The 18,528-nt window shown below is 57.0% G+C and overlaps 1 protein-coding gene across 1 annotated transcript; it reads right to left on the reverse strand.

The window, feature by feature from the left end:
* Positions 1 to 15: 15 nt before the first annotated feature.
* ABCB8 (ATP binding cassette subfamily B member 8) lies at positions 16 to 17,350 on the reverse strand. The gene is made up of 16 exons (XM_059711474.1): positions 17,141 to 17,350; positions 13,207 to 13,519; positions 12,711 to 12,866; positions 12,541 to 12,635; positions 12,293 to 12,398; positions 10,885 to 11,046; positions 10,697 to 10,782; positions 10,486 to 10,583; positions 10,022 to 10,127; positions 6,138 to 6,171; positions 5,868 to 6,004; positions 5,608 to 5,702; positions 5,339 to 5,472; positions 4,505 to 4,652; positions 2,546 to 2,796; positions 16 to 1,916 (listed from the first exon to the last, which is right to left on the reverse strand). Exons 1-16 carry the CDS (start codon positions 17,233 to 17,235, stop codon positions 1,791 to 1,793), a joined length of 2,142 nt encoding a protein of 713 aa, XP_059567457.1. The 5' UTR covers positions 17,236 to 17,350; the 3' UTR covers positions 16 to 1,790.
* Between the last annotated feature and the right edge of the window lie 1,178 nt (positions 17,351 to 18,528).

Genomic DNA, 18,528 nt, shown 5'->3' on the forward strand with positions numbered 1-18,528 from the left:
TTTTGGACAGAGGAAGTGGGTAATACGGTTTATTGCCCAGATCTCACCACCTTCGGAGGCTGCAGCATTGTGAGTTTTAAGTACTTTAACGCTGAAACTCTTAAACTGTCAAAATTAAGCATCGCCAGGCTCAGGATCCATGTTGAACAGCCAAAGGAGCAAAGGTGCAGGCTCAGGCTACACGGCGCCAACCTCATGGCCTTCCAGCTGAAGGCATACGTGGACCTCGCTACTTTCCTAGCTGAGCGGGGCGTGGGAGCAGGATTTGGAGAGGCCACCGTGAAGGGCTAAGGAGACCCAGAATCTGGTGTCAGAGGGCCGAGGCCAGGGCTGGAGTAGCAGGAACTGGCCCAGCTGGCTCTCCTGAGGGAGGGGCCAGTGTGGACTGGGGGGAGGGGGCTTAAGGCCTGCTCTTGGCAGCACTAGGTGCTTAGTTGGCAAAGCAACCAGAAGTCAGGCCTGGGCTCTGCTTCCTGGGCGGGGGTGCCCTGGGATGCGATTTCTCCATCGGTCAGGGAGTGGGGCAGCAAAGCAGGGCGGCTGTGGCCGTGGTATTTTGGGTGGTTTCTGGTCCTAACCCACACACAGAAGAGGCTGTGGAGTTCCTCACCCAGCTCCTGCGTTCACACCTGAGCTCTGCTGCTGCCCCCCAGCCATGCCTCACCCTCTGTGCCACAGGAGAAACCTAACATGTTTGGTCAGCCTCGAAGGTCTGGCACAGGCCATCCCTCTCCCCACCCTAAGGAGCAGGGCTCAGTGGGTACCTCAGCCGGACGTGGCTGGGAAAGGGGAAGGTTGCCCGCTGACAGGTGACGTGGGCAGAACCAAGGCAGGAGGGGAGTCCATGAGGGCTGGTGGGAAACCGCGGCTACTCCCAGGCCCTCATTCAAGCTTTGGGGCTGCTGGCTTCCCCTGGCCTGACCTGCAACTGGTTTTGTATTTGTCTGCCCAAGGGGCTTAGCATCAGCCCCTCCCTTGTGGTTTGGGGACTGTTGGTACTACGTGCTCCTGTGGCTGTGGCTGTCATTCGGGGTGTATTGGCTCCTGCTGTCCCCTTCAGGCTGGTGTCCTCATGTAGAGGGGGCTGTCTACAATCTCACCTTGTTACAGACTCGGGGGGGGGGGGGGCAGTGGTGAGACAGCCAGGCTGGACCACAGTGCCCACCCCTCCTCTCCCTCCCCGAGGGCCTGTCAGGCATCCGCCCTGTTTGGATGAGGGAGGGTGAAATCTAGAAACAAGGATTGTGTGAAGGAAGAGAAGTTGTTCTGAGGATGGGATTGTGGGCTTGAGGGGTTGACCCAAGGTGGGGGTTCCTTCTTTCAGGGCCCAGAGAGGCAGTGGGGACGAAGGGGTGTTGGGATCAGCCTAGGAAACTGAGGACTGGCATGGGTGTGGGGGAGAACCCCAGGGTGAATTCTCTACCCACCCCAACCCTGAATGTAGTCTCCTTAGAGCTGGGGCCTGGACAAATTTAGGCTGTCGGGTAGGAGGGAGGCTGGCAGAGCTCCTGGGAGGAGGGTCTGGGGGAGGCAGAGAGCACAGCATGGGCCCAGGACTCTGCCTCCTTCCCTGCGCAGCCCAATGACTCGGTGGCTCTGGCAGGAGGAAGGCAGCCAGGAGGTAGGTGGGGGAGGCGATGGGAGCAGTTCCAACTTCCTTCCAGCCTAGGGCTTGTCCTGGGTTTATGTGGGCCGAGGGCAGCCCACAGCCCAGCCCGGCCCTCTGGGGAGCTCAGTCCTCAGCCCTGGGCACTAATGTTTGGCAGTGACCAGACTGCAGAGGGCTGCTCTCAGGACTTTGGATGGTGGTTCCTGGGGCCTCTGGGTGCCTCAGGAGACGGGGCACCCAGGGCCTGTCTCCTAATGAGCTCGGCATAGAGGCCACCTTTCTTCAGGAGCTCTTCATGGGTCCCCTCCTGGAGAGGAAGGAGGGGCAGATGGTCACCCAACACAGCTCAGAGGTCAGGGCCCTACAAAGCTGGCTTCATACTGGCCATCGGGCTCACCGTCACCTAAACCAGTCCCTGGTGGGGACACTATGAAACCAAAGCACAAGTGGTTACAGGTGCCACTGGCACATCTGTATCTGTAAGCAGCACTCCCTGCTGTCCTCCAGGCCCCTCACAGCCCAAAGACCCGCAGCTCAGGGCCTGCATCCCTGCAAACCCTTCAGCTTTGGCTTTAACAGGCCCCACGCAGCCTCCAAGCCTTGCTGCGGACCCTGCCTCCGGGTGCAGCTCCTGGCTGGTCCCTGGGGCTGCCTCTTCTGCACCTCAGCCGCAGGGACACTACACTTCCCTGTGACCCTGGGAGCTCTCCTGTCCCCAGGGAACAGAGGAAGACTCTGGGGACCTGAGAGGCCAGCGCTTACCAAAGGGCAGAAATTTCTGAATCCACATGGGGTGCTGCTTGTAGAAGATAGCCCCAAGCCCCCAGGAACCGGCCGTATGCTCACACAGCTCGGCTGAGCCACTGCTCCAGTGTGTCTATGGCTCAAGCTTCCCAACAACCCTCCGCCCCCGCCCCCCCCCGGGCACCCACTAACCTCACAGACACAGCCCTGGGCCATGACGACGATGTGGTGGGCCCCTCGTACGGTGCTCAGCCGGTGGGCGATGACCAGCACAGTGCGGCCGGTGCTGGCTCGGTCCAGGGCCTCCTGCACGACCCGCTCGGACTCTGCATCCAGAGCGCTAGTCGCCTCGTCCAGGATCAGCACTGCTGGCTGCTTGATGAGGGCGCGGGCGATGGCCAGGCGCTGCTTCTGGCCACCAGACAGGGTTGTGCCCCGTTCACCTGGGGAGGAAGGGGACAGGGCAGGGGCCTGAAGCAGTCAGCTCTGCACTTGGGGGAGGTCCTGCAGAGGGGCATGGGTCTGTTGGGAACTTCCCATCTGGCCCCTTGGGGTCCCCCTTGGCCTGTGCGTGTTCGCCCTGCCTCTGCATCGGCTCCCACATCCCTGTGCAAATGCACGCACACGCGTGCAAGGTGATGTGAGCTGTGCACACGGTAGGGCTCCGGGTGTCAGCGCCAGGAAGGGATCTGAGGTTCTAGCCGCCTTCCCTGGCCTCATGGGTCTCTGCTGCTGTGGGACATCCAAGACCTGATATAGGCTCCTGGGGGTGTGACAGCACAGGCATTCTGGGGAGGCCACATTTGGGGAGAGCTGCAGGGGTGGCAGCCTTGGCGCCAAAGAGCCTCCGGGCAGCGGCCGTCACGGAGCAGGGAGGGGCAGGCTGAAGCCCCAGGAAGCCTGGAGCGTGCTGGGTACGAGGTACGACAGTGCCACCCAAGAGGCTGTGGAATCTGAGCAGTGAGTAACCCAGCTGATCAGTAACACGGGACGTGAAGATGGCTACAGACGGGAGCACCCCTCGGGAGGTGGAAGTTCAGCTAGACTGAGGCCGAAGTTCAAGAAGAGAGCGGAGAACCTGGTGTGCCTGTGCCCAGAGACATGCGGGGACATTAGCCAAGAGCAGAGACTGGACGATAGGTAACATGCCCCAGGGCTGGAGGGAAGACCTCCAAGATGAGCGACGCTGCAAGCTGCCACTCGGACGCCCTACAGGCCAGTCCTCTCCTGGGTAAGTCAGAGAGGACACTCCTTTAGTCAGAGAGCAGGACAGGGACGGCGCAGGAGCCAGAGGATGAACGGCGACGAGATCACACCTACTGCTCGCGTCTCAGAACACAGGCCCCAACACCCACTCGCTGTGTCCCTGGCGGGTCCTGTACAGTTACATCACTTAACGATTAAATACATTCTGAGAGCCCCAGCCGGTTTAGCTCAGTGGATAGGGCAGCCGTGGGCAAACTATGGCTGTTCTATCCGTTCGGCTGTTCTATCCGGCCCGCGGAGCCGAAAGAGCAGAGGGTTCTCTTGCTCTCCCCTCCGCTCCTTCACCAGCAGCAGCGTTAACATGTATTAGTTCACACAAACACTCCATCCATGCTTTTGTTCCGGCCCTCCGGTCCAGTTTAAGAACCCATTGTGGCCCTCGAGTCAAAAAGTTTGCCCACCCCTGGGATAGGGCGTTGACCTGCAGACCGAGTGGCTGTAGGGTCCTCCCCAGCCTGGGCTCATGCAGGAGGCAACCAATTGATGTGTTTCTCACATTGATATTTCTCTCTGTCTTTCCCTCTCTCTTCCTCTCTCCCTAAAAATCAATGGAAAAACATCCTCAAATGAGAATTAAAAAAAAAACAGCATTCTGAGAAATGCGTCATTGGTGACTTTTATTGTTGTGCAGCCCACAGCACGCCAGGCTGTGCGGGTACCCCGGTCCTGCACCTGGTCCGTTGTTGACCAGGACATCATTATTGGCCCGGACGGTGACTGCACTCCCTGTCGTGTCTGTCTGTGCAGCCTGCTTGTGCCTGGACTCCCCGGTCCCCACAGGCCGCAGTTCTGGCCTATCTTCCCCGATGCAATGCCTATTCCTGTCCCCTCGGCCCCAGCCTCACACCATGGGCCCTGCAGACCCAGCAGGCACTTGGCACTCACCGACGACGGTGTTGTAGCCCTCGGGGAAGCTGGTGATGAACTCGTGTGCGTTGGCTTCCCGGGCAGCTGCGTAGACCTCTTCATCAGAGGCACCCAGCTTCCCAAAGCGGATGTTCTCCATGATTGTTGTTCCGAACAGGACTGGCTCCTGGGGTGGGAGGGGGGAGTCCACAGGAAACCCTCTGACTCTGCCCCAACCCCGAGGGGGATGTCAGGAGCGGCTATTTTGGACATACCAGGACCCCTTGGAGGGCAGGCAGGGCCAGTTCAGTTACAGTTCAAGTGAGAACAGAGAGCCCCTCCCCTCTGCAGGGATGGGCACAGAGGTGTGTGCACTGCGGCTTTCTTCTGCGGTGGAGGCAGCCTCGGGGGTTAGTAGGTGCCCACTTAATCCATGCCCAGCGGGAAAGTGGATCCTCTCTGGGCGGCACCGCCTCAAGCAGAGGCAGTGTCAGACCTTGCTTAGTGAGTGAGTGGCTGCCAGCAGTACCAGCAACATCATGGGTGTTTCTAGATCTCTGGACACCGTGGGCTTGTCATAACCCAGGGATCCTGCAACAGCCATCCCAGCCCCTTTCCTGGCTTTGATTGAGGAGCAGCCCTTAGTGAGACCAGGGCAGGGGGGCGGTGGTCCAGGACATGGAAGCCTCAGACCCCAAGGAATGCGGGGGAACAAGCGAAGATGGCGAGAGCCTCCCCCCACCCCCAGCGCAGGGACAAGGGGCTGGGAAGGAGAAAAGGCCCGGGTGCCATAGAACTGAGAGAGACAGGGCCTGGAGGAGGAGGGAGACGTCTGAGTGCCTGGGCGGTGAGGAAAGCCTCTTCTCTCCACACCTGGCTGATGAAGCCGATGACCTGGCCCCGGAGCCAAGAGGGGTCGAGGGTCCGCAGGTCCTGTCCGTCTAGGGTGACCCTGCCTGCCGTAGGGTCGTAGAAGCGCTCAAGCAGGGAAGCCACGGTGGTCTTTCCTGCGGAATGGGGGTTAGGGAGACAGGGCAGTCAGGGAGGGGCATGGGTTTCAGGGGTGGCAGTGGAGGGGTTCTGCTCTGAGTGGCCACCACAGGAGGGAAGTCACAGGATGAGAGGCTGTGGGTTCCTCTTACCTCCACCGGACTGGCCCACAAGGGCCACGATCTTGCCAGGCGGCAGCGTGAGGGTGAAGTCTTTGAGTACGGGGAAGCCCGGGCGGCTGGGGTAACTGGGAGGAGCCAAGACACCCTCAGTCAGATCAGGTCCCCGGTCCCTGGTTGCCCCAGTCCCTCCTGAAGTCTCCTTGTACCCGAGGGGGCTGATTGAGCGGGACAGTGGCCTGCAGGTCCCCGGCCTGGAGGGAATGACCCTGCCCCCACCCACCGACACTTACCTGAAGCTGACGTTGTGAAACGTGATGGACCCACGCAGCTGCTCTCTGGGGACACAGCAGCCTCCGGACAGCGGGATGCACGGGCTCAAAGTCATGTACTCAAACACCCGGGCGCCCGCGCTGAGCCCCCGCACCACCTGGGAGGGGATTTATGTGCAGTGAGGGCTCCCACGCAGGCAGGTGTGGCATCCCCGTGGCCAGACACCCAGTTCCTGCAGCGCACAGGTGACACTGGCGGCCACCGGACCCACCCCCGACTCTGCCACTCACCTGACCAAACAGGACAGAGAGGTTGGCCATGGACCTGTGAGGAGCAGAGAAGGGCTGAGAAGGCTGGCACCAGAGGGAGGCCTGGGTCTCAGCTGGGGACGTGTGGGCTGAGGCAAGGAAACGTGGGCTGGAGCCAAACGCAAAGGACGGTCCTGCCAGCGGCAACCCTGGGAGCCCTGGGCCCAGGCAGGTCGCAGGGCAAGTCGCTCCTCCCTTCGGAGCCACATCCTTTCCTTATGAGCCTCACTCCCTTAGGACCAGGACTCCAGGGCTCAGTGGGGCTGGACCGGACACGGCCTGCAGCCATCAGCAGCAGTCAGGGCTGTGAGGCCCACAAGGGCAGGTCAGAGCTAGATATTGAGCCACGGGGGAAGCAAAGGCTAATTAAAGGGGGAAATGGATGTTAGTCCTTTTAGAAAGAAAACAGAAGCCCTGGCCAGGGTGGCTCAGTGGTAGAGCGTTGGCCTGTGCACCTAAGGGTCGAGGGTTCAATTCCCAGTCAAGGGCACGGACCTGGGTTGCAGATTGGATTCCCAGCCCAGGTCAGGCATGTGCAGGAGGCAACCAATGGATGTCTCTCGCACTTTGATGTTTCTCTCTCCCCCTCCCTCCCTTCCTCTCTCTTTAAATAAATGAAAAAAATATCCTCGGGTGAGGATGAACAAACGAACAAACAAACAAACAAAGAGAAGAGAGCACAGCACAAGGCAAACTCCGGGGACAGCCCTGGAGCACTTTATCGTGGCTCTGACAGCAGGGATGGGCGAGTGTGTCTCTGTCTAGACAGCAGGCCACCTCCTCCATCACGCAGGGCTGCGGGCGGCGGGGAGGGCGGTGAGTCACTGTTCTTAGTCACCAGGCCTGCACTGGCCTGGGCGGCCCATGACAGTGTGAGGCTGTGTGCGCAGGGCCTTCCTGAGAGGAAAGGCTGACTCCTCAGCAATCTCACTTCTTCCAGCCCCGGGTGGGGGAGGGGAAAGCCTGCGGGGAAGTGGCTCTGGCGGCTTAGAGCATCAGCACTTGCCAAAGGGAGCAGGATGCACTGAACAAGGAAGAGCCAGGACAGCCTTATCTGTGGGTGAGAAGGGAGAGATCTGGAAGCCATTAGTGCCTGGCAGAGGTGCCAGCAGCAACCGAAAACCAGATGCACATGACTCGCTGGTGAGCATGGCCTTGCTCTCAGAGATGGCTCAGAAGCCAGGCCTCGGTTCTCCCTAGAGACCTGGCTGGCAGGGCGGGGCGGGGCGGGCGGGGGTGGGGTGGGGGGGGGGTGAGGCCCAGGTGAGCCCAGACCCGGACGTGGACCAGTTGGAGTGGCTCTGACTGTAGTCTAGGTGCCTCCCCATCGCTTGGGGGGCCCCAGTGCCACCAAAAAGAATAACTGGATGGGGTCCAAGGTTGGGGCAGCTTGAAGGCAGGGCAGCACTGCCTTCCTCCCCTCCCACCCCTCCCCTCTCTCCTGCTGGACCCAGGAGGAAACACACCAGCTTCTTTAATAAAATGAAACCCAATTCCTCCAAGGTGGGTGGTGAAGATTCCCATGAGGTGAGGGGCCCCTAAAAGATAGGCCAAAGGCCCGTGGCTGTGGGAGCGGCCCACCTAGCAGCCGGCGAGACGCCGTGTGAACGCTCCCAGGCACTCCCAAGGCCCCTTGCGTCTGTCTGAACTCTGTTAACTGGCCAGCAGAGCAGGGGGAGGAAGGAGAGGGTCTGTACACAGGCCAGAAGCGGGGTGGGTGGGGCCAAGGGAAGGTGAGTCTGAAGGACGAGGCCAGGCCTGGAGGGTGCAGCTTCCCTCCTTACAAGACTTTCCTGCCACTGCTCCCTGGAAGGCCGTCTGGTGAGGGCATGAAGGGAGCCGGTGGGTTCATAAGCGTCCTCAGGACTAAAATGAGGCCAAAGGTGGGCCTGGGGAGGCCAGCAGGGAGAGGCCCCAAGTCCCTGCACTATGACAGTTAGAGCCTCTGAGTCCCACGGCCACCAGGGAACAGTTCCCAGGCTGGAGGAAGGAGGGGCCACCCAGGACCAGAGGGGCTAAGCAGGCCTAGATCAGAAAGCACCAGGCAGAAATGGGGCCGAGGACGGGAGTCCTTTGCACCTGCCTGTCCGGGGTTAGTTCCATTCTGCCCAGGACAATAAGGCCGACAGTGAGGGATTCTGTGAGGAACAGGTGGGAGACACGGAGCGGAGCCAGGTGCCAATTGCCATCAGAATGGGGAGCAGCAGGTAAAGGGCACGGGGGGGGGGAGGGGGGGGGGCACCTGGGGTGAGGCTCTATTTCCTTGACGTGGTTGGTGGTAACACAGGTCTTGGCTCTTCATGACTTACTGTGTAATATTCAATCTTCAACTACTTGTTGGAACATATATTTAAGTTTCATATATTTCTGTGCACATGGGAAGTGTGTGGAGAAGTGGCAGAAGGCACTGCTACTGTTTACTGGGAAGGAAGATACAGGGAAGGGGGCCTGAGGCCATCTTGTGGCAAAGTCAGCCTAGCTCTGGGCTGCCCATGGGCAGACGGGGCCCAGAGGAGCAGGTAGACTTCAGAGCAACCAGCACAAGGAGCCACCAGGGTGCAGGGCTGGGGAGCAAGTCAGGCAGAGGAGGGCAGGCCAGCTCTTACGAAAGGTGGTCTATCCAGAATCTTATTCTGCCCCCAAAAGAAAGAAATTCTGACACAGGCTCCATCGTGGATGAACCTGAGTGAAATAAGCCAACCACAAAGGACAAATCCTGTGTGATCCCACTTACAGGAGGCACCCAGAGTAGTCAGACTCAGAGACAGAGAGTAGGGGGGTGGGTGCCAGGGGCTGGGGGAGGGGAGCATGGGGGTTAATGTTTAATGGAGACAGAGTTTCAGTTTTGCAAGATGAAAAGTTCTGAAGATGATGGTGGTGATGGTTACACAACAGTGTGAGTATATATAACACTACTAAGCTATAACTTAAAAATGGTTAAAATTGCCCAAACCGGTTTGGCTCAGTGGATAGAGCGTCGGCCTGCGGACTCAAGGGTCCCAGGTTCGATTCTGGTCAAGGGCATGTACCTTGGTTGCAGGCATATCCCCAGCAGGGAGTGTGCAGGAGGCAGCTGATTGATGTTTCTCTCTCATCGATGTTTCTAACTCTCTATCCCTCTCCCTTCCTCTCTGTAAAAAAATCAATAAAATATATTTTTAAAAAAATGGTTAAAATGGTAGCCCGGCCAGTGTGGCTCAGTGGTTGAGCATCAACCTATGTACCAGGGGGTCATGATTCACTTCCCAGTCAGGGCAAATGCCCAGGTTGTGGGCTAGATCCTCAGTGGGGGGCATGCAGGAGGCAGCCAATCAATGATTCTTTCTCATCATTGATGTTTCTATCTCCCCCTTTCCCTTTCTCTCTGAAATCAATAAAAATATGTATTTTTAAAAAAGGTTAAGATGGTAAATTTCATGTCATGTGTATTTTACTATAATTTTAAAAATGTGCCCTTGCCAACTTGGTTCAGTGGTTAGAGTATTGGCCTGAGGACTGAAGGTCAAGGGTTTGATTCCGGTCAAGGGCATGTACCTGGGTTGCAGGCTCAATCGCTAGTCGAGTTGGTGTGTGTGAGAGGCAACCAATCGATATGTCTCTCTCACATTGAGGTTTCTCTCCACCCCACCCCCATCTTTCCCTTCCATTCTCTCTAAAAATCAGTTGAAAACATATTCTTGGGTCAGGATTAACCAAAAAATGTCTTAAAGCCCGAGTGGTTTGGAAGGCTGACCTGACAGCTGCATTCCTGAGTGGAGTCAGTGAAGCAGGCTGGAGGGCACTCGGGGAGGAGGGCCTGTGGGAGCAGCAGGGGGCACGCGCCCTCAGCCCACAGCGCTGCTGAGGAAGGGGCCGCCCACACTCACCTCTGCACCGTCTGGGAGGCCACCAGGAAGGACATGAGGTCTCCCCCGGTCAGCTGCTGTCCAGCCACGAGGGAACCCCCAATAAAGAGGGTGCCCAAGACCATGCCTGCGTGGGGAATGGACAGGTGGTTAGGAAGGAAGCAGCTGGAAGCACAGGGCAGAGCCTGGCCCAGGTGGCAGTCCCGTTCCAGTCCCTGCTGTGCCTCCACTGAATTCCGGTGAGTCACCTGCATGGTCTCTGTCTTTGGAAACAAGTGGTGGGAGGAGGGGCCACGTCCTTGCTTCCCCCTGGGCATGCCACACATAGCTCGGCTGTGACATCAGCCCACCTGCCCACTGCCTGCCTGCGTGACTAGCTCGGGCTCCTGGCACTGAAGGACATCAAGCAGGTGAGGGCTGCCCTGCGGGGGCCTGTCCTTTGCTCCTCCCAGCCCTGCCCCCCAGGCGAGGCCGCTGTCACTCACAGTTGAAGGCGATGTTGGAGAGCCCCTGGAACAGGGCGATGCCTCTGCCCAGTGCCTCTGCCTTACAGCGGGACCCTTCCAGCTCTGCTCCGTAGCGTCTGGGGACAGAGGCCGAGCCCAGCCCTCAGGAAGCAGCCAGCCTGGGCGCGGGGCGTGGGAGTGCCTATGGGGAGCCCCCCTGCTTTGGGCTCCACCCCTGCCCGGGACTCACTCCTCTTCCCGCTGCTCCATGGCGAAGGCTCTCACAGTCCGAACGTTACCCAGGGCCTCATCCGCTACACCTGTTGCCCTGGCTACCTGCAGAGATTCCAGGAGACAGGAAGTCAGGTGGGTGATGAGGAGGAGTGACAGAGCAGAGAGAAAGGGTAGGCTAAGGAGGATGGGTGGGAATTCTGGTACCTGCTCCTGACACTGGCGAGACAATTTTCGGAGAGCTGAGCCCATCAAGGTGCCAACTCCCATCAGGGAGGGCATGGCCACCATCATCAGCAGCGTGAGGCGTGTGGACAGCATGGACAGGGACACCAGGCAGCCAACCACCTGGGTGCAGCTTCGAAGCCCCTGGGTAGAGGGAAGGAGGCAGGAAGGCAGTTTGGCACCAGCACCACAACATGGGGGATGTTATGAAGGGTCAGCTGGCTACAGCTCTACATCCACAAGGCCAAGGCTACAGGCCTCACTCCTCGGAGGCCAACTGGTGGCCCACTGGTCACAGAACATAACCCTTTCTTTTTTTTTCTTCCAGTAAATGGTTTTAGACATTTTATTACTAGAGGCCCAGTGCACAAAATTCGTGTACTCTGGGGTCCCTCAGCCAGGTCCGGACTGCCCTCTCGCAGTCCGGGAGCCCTGGGGGAATGTCCGACTGACAGCTTAGGCCCGCCCCCCACGGCAGTCGGACATCCTTAGTGCTGCCTGGAGCCCTGGCTGCGTTCCCCAGCTGTGGGCCTGGCTCAGGGCTCTGGCTGAGCTGCGCTCCCGCTGTGGGAGCGCACCGACCACCAGGGCGGCAGCTCCTGCGTTGAGTCCCTGTCCATGCTGACCATGTCATAGTGACTGCCATTCGGTTGATTTGCATATTACCCTTTTATTACATAGGATTATTATTAAAATATATTTTTGATTTCAGAGAGGAAGGGAGAGATAGAAACAATAATGAGAATCATTGATCTGCTGCCTCCTGCAAGCCCCCCACTGGGGATCGAGCCTGCAACCTGGGCATGTGCCCTTGACCAGAAATGAACTCTGGACCCGTCAGTCCGCATGCTCACACTCTATCCACTGAGCCAAACTGGCTAGCGCCATAACCCTTGCTTGACAAGCAGGCATGAAGGGGCTGGATGAGAGTGTCTGTGGACATGGCTTCCGTCCCGACAGATCCCAGTGTGCCTCTCTTTCTGCTCTAGAAGCTGATGCTGTGGGCTGGTGTCTGCTGTGATCCAGCAGCCGCAGTGCCAACACGGTGGACGAGGAGAGGACATCAGTAATATAGTAAAAGCCATCGCTCATTCTCCTCAACGCTGCCAACGTGCCAGGCCTCCTGGGGACCAGGTGATTCTGCTGTTGGCAAGCTGGGCCAGGAAAGGCTCTTGTCCGAGTCCTTGGGAAGGTTTCCGGGGGAGGTAGGATTTCAGAACAGGAGAGAAACAGCTTATCCTGACCTTGGACACTGCCCTGGCACTCTTCCCTGAACTTCCCCAGTCCTTCACCCACACCCTCACCAGGCGCGGGGCCCAAAGGACTGGGGGGGCTGGCCAGTGTGTCTGAACGGGGGTGGGGGGGTGGGTAGGGAACGTGGGGCACTGACCTGGGAGATGACAAGTTTGAAAGACGATTTAAACTCCTGTACATCAGTTGTCAATCGGCTCACCAGCTGCCCTGTCTTTTTAGCGTCAAAGAAAGCAATGTCTTGTCTGGCAGTGGGACCCGGGGCAACAGTGGGGGAAAGAGAGAGACGTTACTTCAGGATAAGGCCCCACCTCCAGACGTTCACTGGGCCCCCCGGGGGGCCCACCGGTCACTCCGACCCGCAGTCACCCCTGCAGCTGGCCGTACCGGAGCAGGTTGCTGAAGAGCGCCCTCCGCATGTCCAAAGCCATGCGCTCGCCGATGCGGGACAGGAGCACCAGGTACCCAAAGGTCAGCAGTCCCTGGGAGAGAAGCAGGGGCATTCAGGGGCGCCCAGGCGGCTTTTCTGTCTGCCCGGGCCCCCTGTCCTGCCATACCTGGAGGCCGTAGAGGAGGAGCAGGTGGGTGCTGAGGCTCCGGGACTCTTTCAGGAAGTTGCCCATGTGGTCCCTCGTGTACTTGGCCACGATCTCCACCAGCTGGCCCAGGAGCAGCGGGATCTGCACGTTCACCAATGCCGCACCCAGTGCCAGCTGGGGGAGCACAGACATTGAGAGGGGGCCAGACTCTTCACCCCCAGCTCTGACCTTAGCCCTTCCTCTCCTGCTGCTGTCCATGCTTTGGCTGCTCTTGTGCCTCTTTGAGAGTCTAAGCTCAGGCTGCCAGGCCCTGGGGACTCCTGTACCCTGTACACCCAGGTTCTCCTGTATCCCTGGCCTCCCTCCTCAAGCCAGCCCAGGCTGCTTCCCAAGGTCTCCTAAGACTCCACGAGGCAGGCAAGCTGTCCCCACGCAGCTCTGGCTGGGGCTTCTGCAAACCCCTGACTGAGTTGTTCCCTATCCTTGGCTTTAGGGGTGCAGGGGAATATCTCACCACGATGGCTGCCCCTAGGATCAGCAGGTGGGGGCGCAGAAACTGCCAGAAGAGCTTCCAGTTAAAGCGGGTCTCCACATCATAGGGTTTGGACCAGGCAGGAGGAGCCTCTTCTGCCTCACACAGCGCCACAAGGCAGAGGCGGGGGCACTTGCTCAGCACCACGGGGCCCAGGAGGGCTCCCCCAACCCAGCACCAGGAAAAGGGCCTTCGACCTGGACCCGGTGGCACTTGAGGGAGGCGAGCCCGGAGCTGGGACCGCAGCTGGGCCACAGCCCTGAGGAGACAGGAGCTGTGGCGGCCATCAGAGTGCCTGTGGGGAGAGAACTGCATTGATGGCTCGAGGCCCCGCTGACTGTGAACCAGCAGAGCCCTGGGGTGAGCCCCCTGGAGGGCAGCACTTCCCTTCTCCCAGGCCCGGCACTGCGTTTCTCAGGCTGCTCTGAGGCAACTGTTTCTGAGACAAACATACACATGCAGAGTAGCTGAGGAATGAGACGGGGGCATGTGCAGTCACTCAGCCAGCCAGGCCCTCTCAGCCTCCGGAGGCACCTCTGGACCCGTGACTGGCTGCAACCCACATGCTGTCAGACCCCAGGACCCAGGAGGGCAGAGCTGGGGGACACCCTGCCTGGCAGCTAGCTCATGGCACTGCCTCCCGGTGGAGGACACAGAAGTCGTGAGTGCACACGGTTCAGAGAAGAGGGGGAGAGCACCCAGCCAGGGCCCCGCCTACACGTGTTCATGGTCTACGTTTCATCTTGAGTCCCTGGGAGCGAGATGCCATTATTCTCACCTGGTAGACGGCAGCAGCATGTGGGGCTGACAGAACTAATAAACTGTCCCCAAGCAGCAGAACTGGGACTAGAGGGGAACCCGGACACGGGATTCCAGGATCTAGGCTTATTCTACTCTGCCCTCTGGGACGTGCCCAAAGCCATGTGGGGCAGCGCCAGGACCCAAGTCTTCTGACTACTGGTCAATGCTTTTAGCATCCCATCACCTGGCTCCTCCCAGGCCTCCAGTGCTCATGTGACAGTGTACGGAGGGAAAGCGTGACACGCTCCCACTCTGCCAGCTGAAGGAAGAAAAAGATTAAAAAATGCAAATAACATATTTTGTCATCTTGGATAGGCCAGGATTACCTCCTTTTTCCTGCAGCTTCTGCATCTATAAATAGCCAGGTAGAGTTGTGTGCCTACTGTGCCCAGTGCTCTGCTGTGAGGCATGGAGAGCAGGAGCTGAACGGGAGACCACGTAAATACCTCCTGGCAGTTTCACTTGCAGAGTGTGGGGTAGGGGAACCGAGGGGCACGCGGCACTCCTCGTGCAGAGCAGGGACTGCCCTCCCGTCTGAGGGAGCAGTCATTACAGTCCTTGTAACAGCTGGACTTTGGAGGGCAGTGAGGGCCATTTCTGGTTTTTAGGTTGGGGTGGGTGTGACATAATCAGATTTGCATTTTAAAGATCATAGCGAGGGATGTGGCTGGAAGAGGACAAGCTTGGCCACAGAGGCCTGTTAGGAGTGGAAGTTATAACAAGAGTATATAGTGGGATGCTTAAAAATCCAAATGAGATTATCGATGGGGAAAGGCAGTGAGGGAGTTTTCCCTTCACGGTGATCGTGCTTTATATTCCCCGGCCCTCCTAACTGCAGAGTTCACCTCAACCTTCCCTTCGTGCAGGAGGCCCATGCTTCTTCCACCTCTACCTTATGCCTCCACTCACCCCTTTCCACCTGCCCGGTTTTTAGGTCTCGTTTTCACTGTGTAATTTATGTCTGTCCTCAGGTGTGTTTTTTTTGGTTACTATCCTGAGGATATTTTTTCCATTGATTTTTAGAGAGCAGGAGGGAGAGAGAAAAATCCTACATTGATTGCTTGCCTCCCACACTCGCCCCAACCAGGGACTGGGGCCCAGGGATCAAACCTGCAACCCAGGTACATGCCCTTGACCAGGAATTGAAGCCTCCACCCTTTGGTGCTCAGGCCGATGACCTAACCACTGAGCACACCAGCCAGGGCCATCCTAAGTGTAAATAGAGAAGCTCACTCTCCTTCTGCCCTGTGTAATTGTCCAACTTCCCCATTAGACTATCCTTGGAAACTCGTATTATTCCCCATCGCATCCTCACCACTTCGCAGTGCTCAGGAACATAATGGATGTTTAAAAAATGTTTGTTGAGTGAATGCCCTCATTAGAAATGCAGAACAACCGGACCTAACACACAGCTTCGGGGTTTGCAAAGTTTCAGATTTACTGAGGCCAACAGTAAAAAATTCATTTTACAAAGTAACCCAGTACGGAACATAAATATATCACACAAAATTGAAATGCTTCACAAAATGATACTTTCTCTATTTTTAAATATGTATGCTATTTTCTATTATATTCACTTTTAAATGGCTCCAACCCATTAAGTTCATTTTATGATCTATTGTGTTATAACTTGGACATTTGAAAAACACTGCACAAAAGCACGAACAAATACTTGAATATTATTGGGTCTCTTTCCTTGGGTTTCTTTTTGGCTTAAATTATACTAATAGCCTTATTCTTTTCCTACTGATTATTCAAACCTTTTAATAATTTACCATGGACACTTTCCAGCTTTTCTTTAATATGTTCATTTTTTAAAATTGATTTCAGAGAGAGGAAAGGAGGGGGAGATAGAAATATTAAGGATGAGAGAGAATCATTGATTGGCTGCCTCCTGCACGCCCCCTACTGAGGATTCAATCCACAGGCCAGGCATGTGCCCTGGCCAGAATCCAATCGTGACCTCCTGGTTCATAGGTCGACACTCAACCACCGAGCCACACCCGCTGGGCTCCAGCTTTCCGTATCTTCTCCAAACTAAGGCTCTAAGCAGGGCTTGGTCACTGCCAAGAACTTGCAGATTACTTCCCAGCTCCGGTACTTCTGGCTCCAGCTCCACTCGGCCCCTGCCCTGTATCAGTCGGATGGATTTACCAAAGCACAAGTCCACATCCACCCACCCTGGCAATCCGCTGCTGCTCGACCCTCAGGTCATTCACTCCAGGGTCACAAGGAACCAGTGCCTTCTCATAAAGCATTTACACTGGAGTCTCCGTTCGGGGTCCTCTTCGTTTCCCACCCCTCTCTTTCTCTCTCTTTGGACCCATGTGTGCACAGTGAACATACAAGAACACACATGGACAACTTACTAGTCTGCCTGTCTTTGCTGAAAGTACCCGCATCTAGGAACCATTTTTGTTCGGCTCACTTTGAATCTTGGGAGCACCACTAATACTAAGTGTCTCTGGACACGAATCACTTTTCCCCCACAAGGAAATATGATTTAATTCTACACATTTACAAGCCAAGATAAAATAGAAAACAAAATTAAAACAACCGTGGAAAACCAAACAAGACCAGCAGTCCAAGACTTGAAGTCACTATTTACTGCAGCCCAGGCTGCGGCAGCTGCGTCGTTGAGGCAGGACCTGGTTCTGACCCAGACGCTGCCTACAGCAGGGTTGTTCTGGGGTCCATTCTGAACTTCAGAACTTGAGGCCGAAGCCAGGGCCTGCAGCCGAATAAATTTTATCCAAATTGCCAGACCAATTAATTACGAGAGGACAGGGCCGGAACAGCACCGGAAGGGCCGACACCTGTGCAGCTCGGCGCCCCCTGGTGGGGAGGGAGTGCGGGTCGGGTGTGGTCGCGGACCGAGAGCGTTCCCTCAGTCGGCCCCCACGCGGACACAGACGCGCGGAGCCTCCTGCAGGCACCAGGCTCATCGTTATGAATAATTGAGGCCAGTTCTCCGGGGAGTGACATTCCACCCTCGGCCCGGTCGGACTACAACTCCCAGCAGGCCTCGGGCGAGCCCGGGACTCCAACTCCCGGCGGCTCCGTCGCCCGGCCAGCCGGTCAATGGCCCCGCGCTCTCAGTAGGTCTTTTCTTTACCTGACGGTCGAGAATGTCTGGAAGCGGAGGGGGAGTAGCGGCCTGCCTAGGACAGTACCTCCCCGAATCCCGACCCGAAATAAGTGCACCAACATGATGGGGGGAAGAACAGGAGCAGCCGGCAACAGCAGTTTCACCCTTATCCTACTAAGGACTCCATGTTGGCTCCGGCCACCATCCCGACAACCCCCTCGCGACTCGGTGATGATTGGAGGCAAGAGGCATCAATGTCGTTGCAGGCTATGATTGGGGAGAACGTTGTCAGTTCTCCCTCCGGAACTGTGATTGGAGAGAGCCACCTGCCCCGCCCAGGCTGTGGGCGGGGCCGAGCAGGTTGGGGCAGTGCCGTCGCCCGCGGCCTGACGGGGCTCTGGGTGAAAGTTTTGAGCGTGCTCGGTGCGTCCCCTGTCCCGGGGTATCCATAGCAACGCGTCACCCGCAGCCCACCCTGCTGTTCTATCCGCGCTCCCAGAGGACTCTAGAGCTCCCTGGGTCTCCTGGGAGTGTAGAGCGCTGGCGCTGGGAAAAGAAGGGACAAAAGTCCGCTGCGGAGTTCTTTTTCAAAACAAGTGCACGTGCCTTGCAGTGGTTGGCAAACTCAGTAGTCAACAGAGCTAAATATCAACAGTACAACGATTGAAATTTCTTTTGAGAGCTAAATTTTTAAAAAATATATTTTATTGATTTTTTACAGAGAGGAAGGGAGAGAGATAGCCAGAAACATCAATGAGAGAGAAACATCAATCAGCTGCCTCCTGCACATCCCCCACTGGGGAAATGCCCGCAACCCAGGTACATGCCCTTGACCGGAACCGAACCTGGGACCTTTCAGTCCACAGGCCGACGCTCTATCCACTGAGCCAAACCAGTTTTGGCAAGAGCTAAATGTTTTATGGACAACGGGGGGATGGGAGCATGAGTTTGTGTGTGGGGGGGAGGTTGGGGGTTAATGGGGGGGATGAGGACACATTTGTAATACCTTAACTAATAATAAAAAAAAATGTTAAAAAAAAAGAGCTAAATGTTTTAAACTTAAACTATATAGGTAGGTACATTGTTATTAACTTAATTAGGGTACTTCTAAGGCTTAGGAAGAGCCACACTCAAGGGGCCAAAGAGCCGCATGTGGCTCGATAGCCGCACTTTGCCGACCACGGTCCTAGGCTGGTCAAAGCTCTGGGAACGGAGCCACGTATAATTGAGAAAAAACTCCCCGTGTGGTTTTGATACGCTCCCTCTACTCCATGATTGAGAACCACTGATATCGAGGTCCGGTGGCTTATCAAGGCACGACCTCAGACGCTTCTCCCCACAGATGTCTTCCTCACCGCAGGTCAGGCTGACTAAGGCTCTCACCTTAGCTCAGCTCTTGAACCTCTGTTTAGCGC

Source organism: Myotis daubentonii, chromosome 10, assembly GCF_963259705.1.
Source record: "Myotis daubentonii chromosome 10, mMyoDau2.1, whole genome shotgun sequence".
In the NCBI taxonomy this organism is placed as follows: Eukaryota; Metazoa; Chordata; class Mammalia; order Chiroptera; family Vespertilionidae; genus Myotis; species Myotis daubentonii.

Coding starts and splice junctions, on each gene's coding strand:
- ABCB8 (XM_059711474.1), bottom strand. CDS start 17,235: ATGTTGGTGCACTTATTTCGGGTCGGGATTCGGGGAGGTACTGTCCTA. Junction 13,520..17,140: donor CAGACATTCTCGACCGTCAG/GTAAAGAAAAGA, acceptor CTCTCCCCACAG/GCACTCTGATGGCCGCCACA. Junction 6,172..10,021: donor GCCTCCCAGACGGTGCAGAG/GTGAGTGTGGGC, acceptor TGCTCCTCACAG/GTCCATGGCCAACCTCTCTG.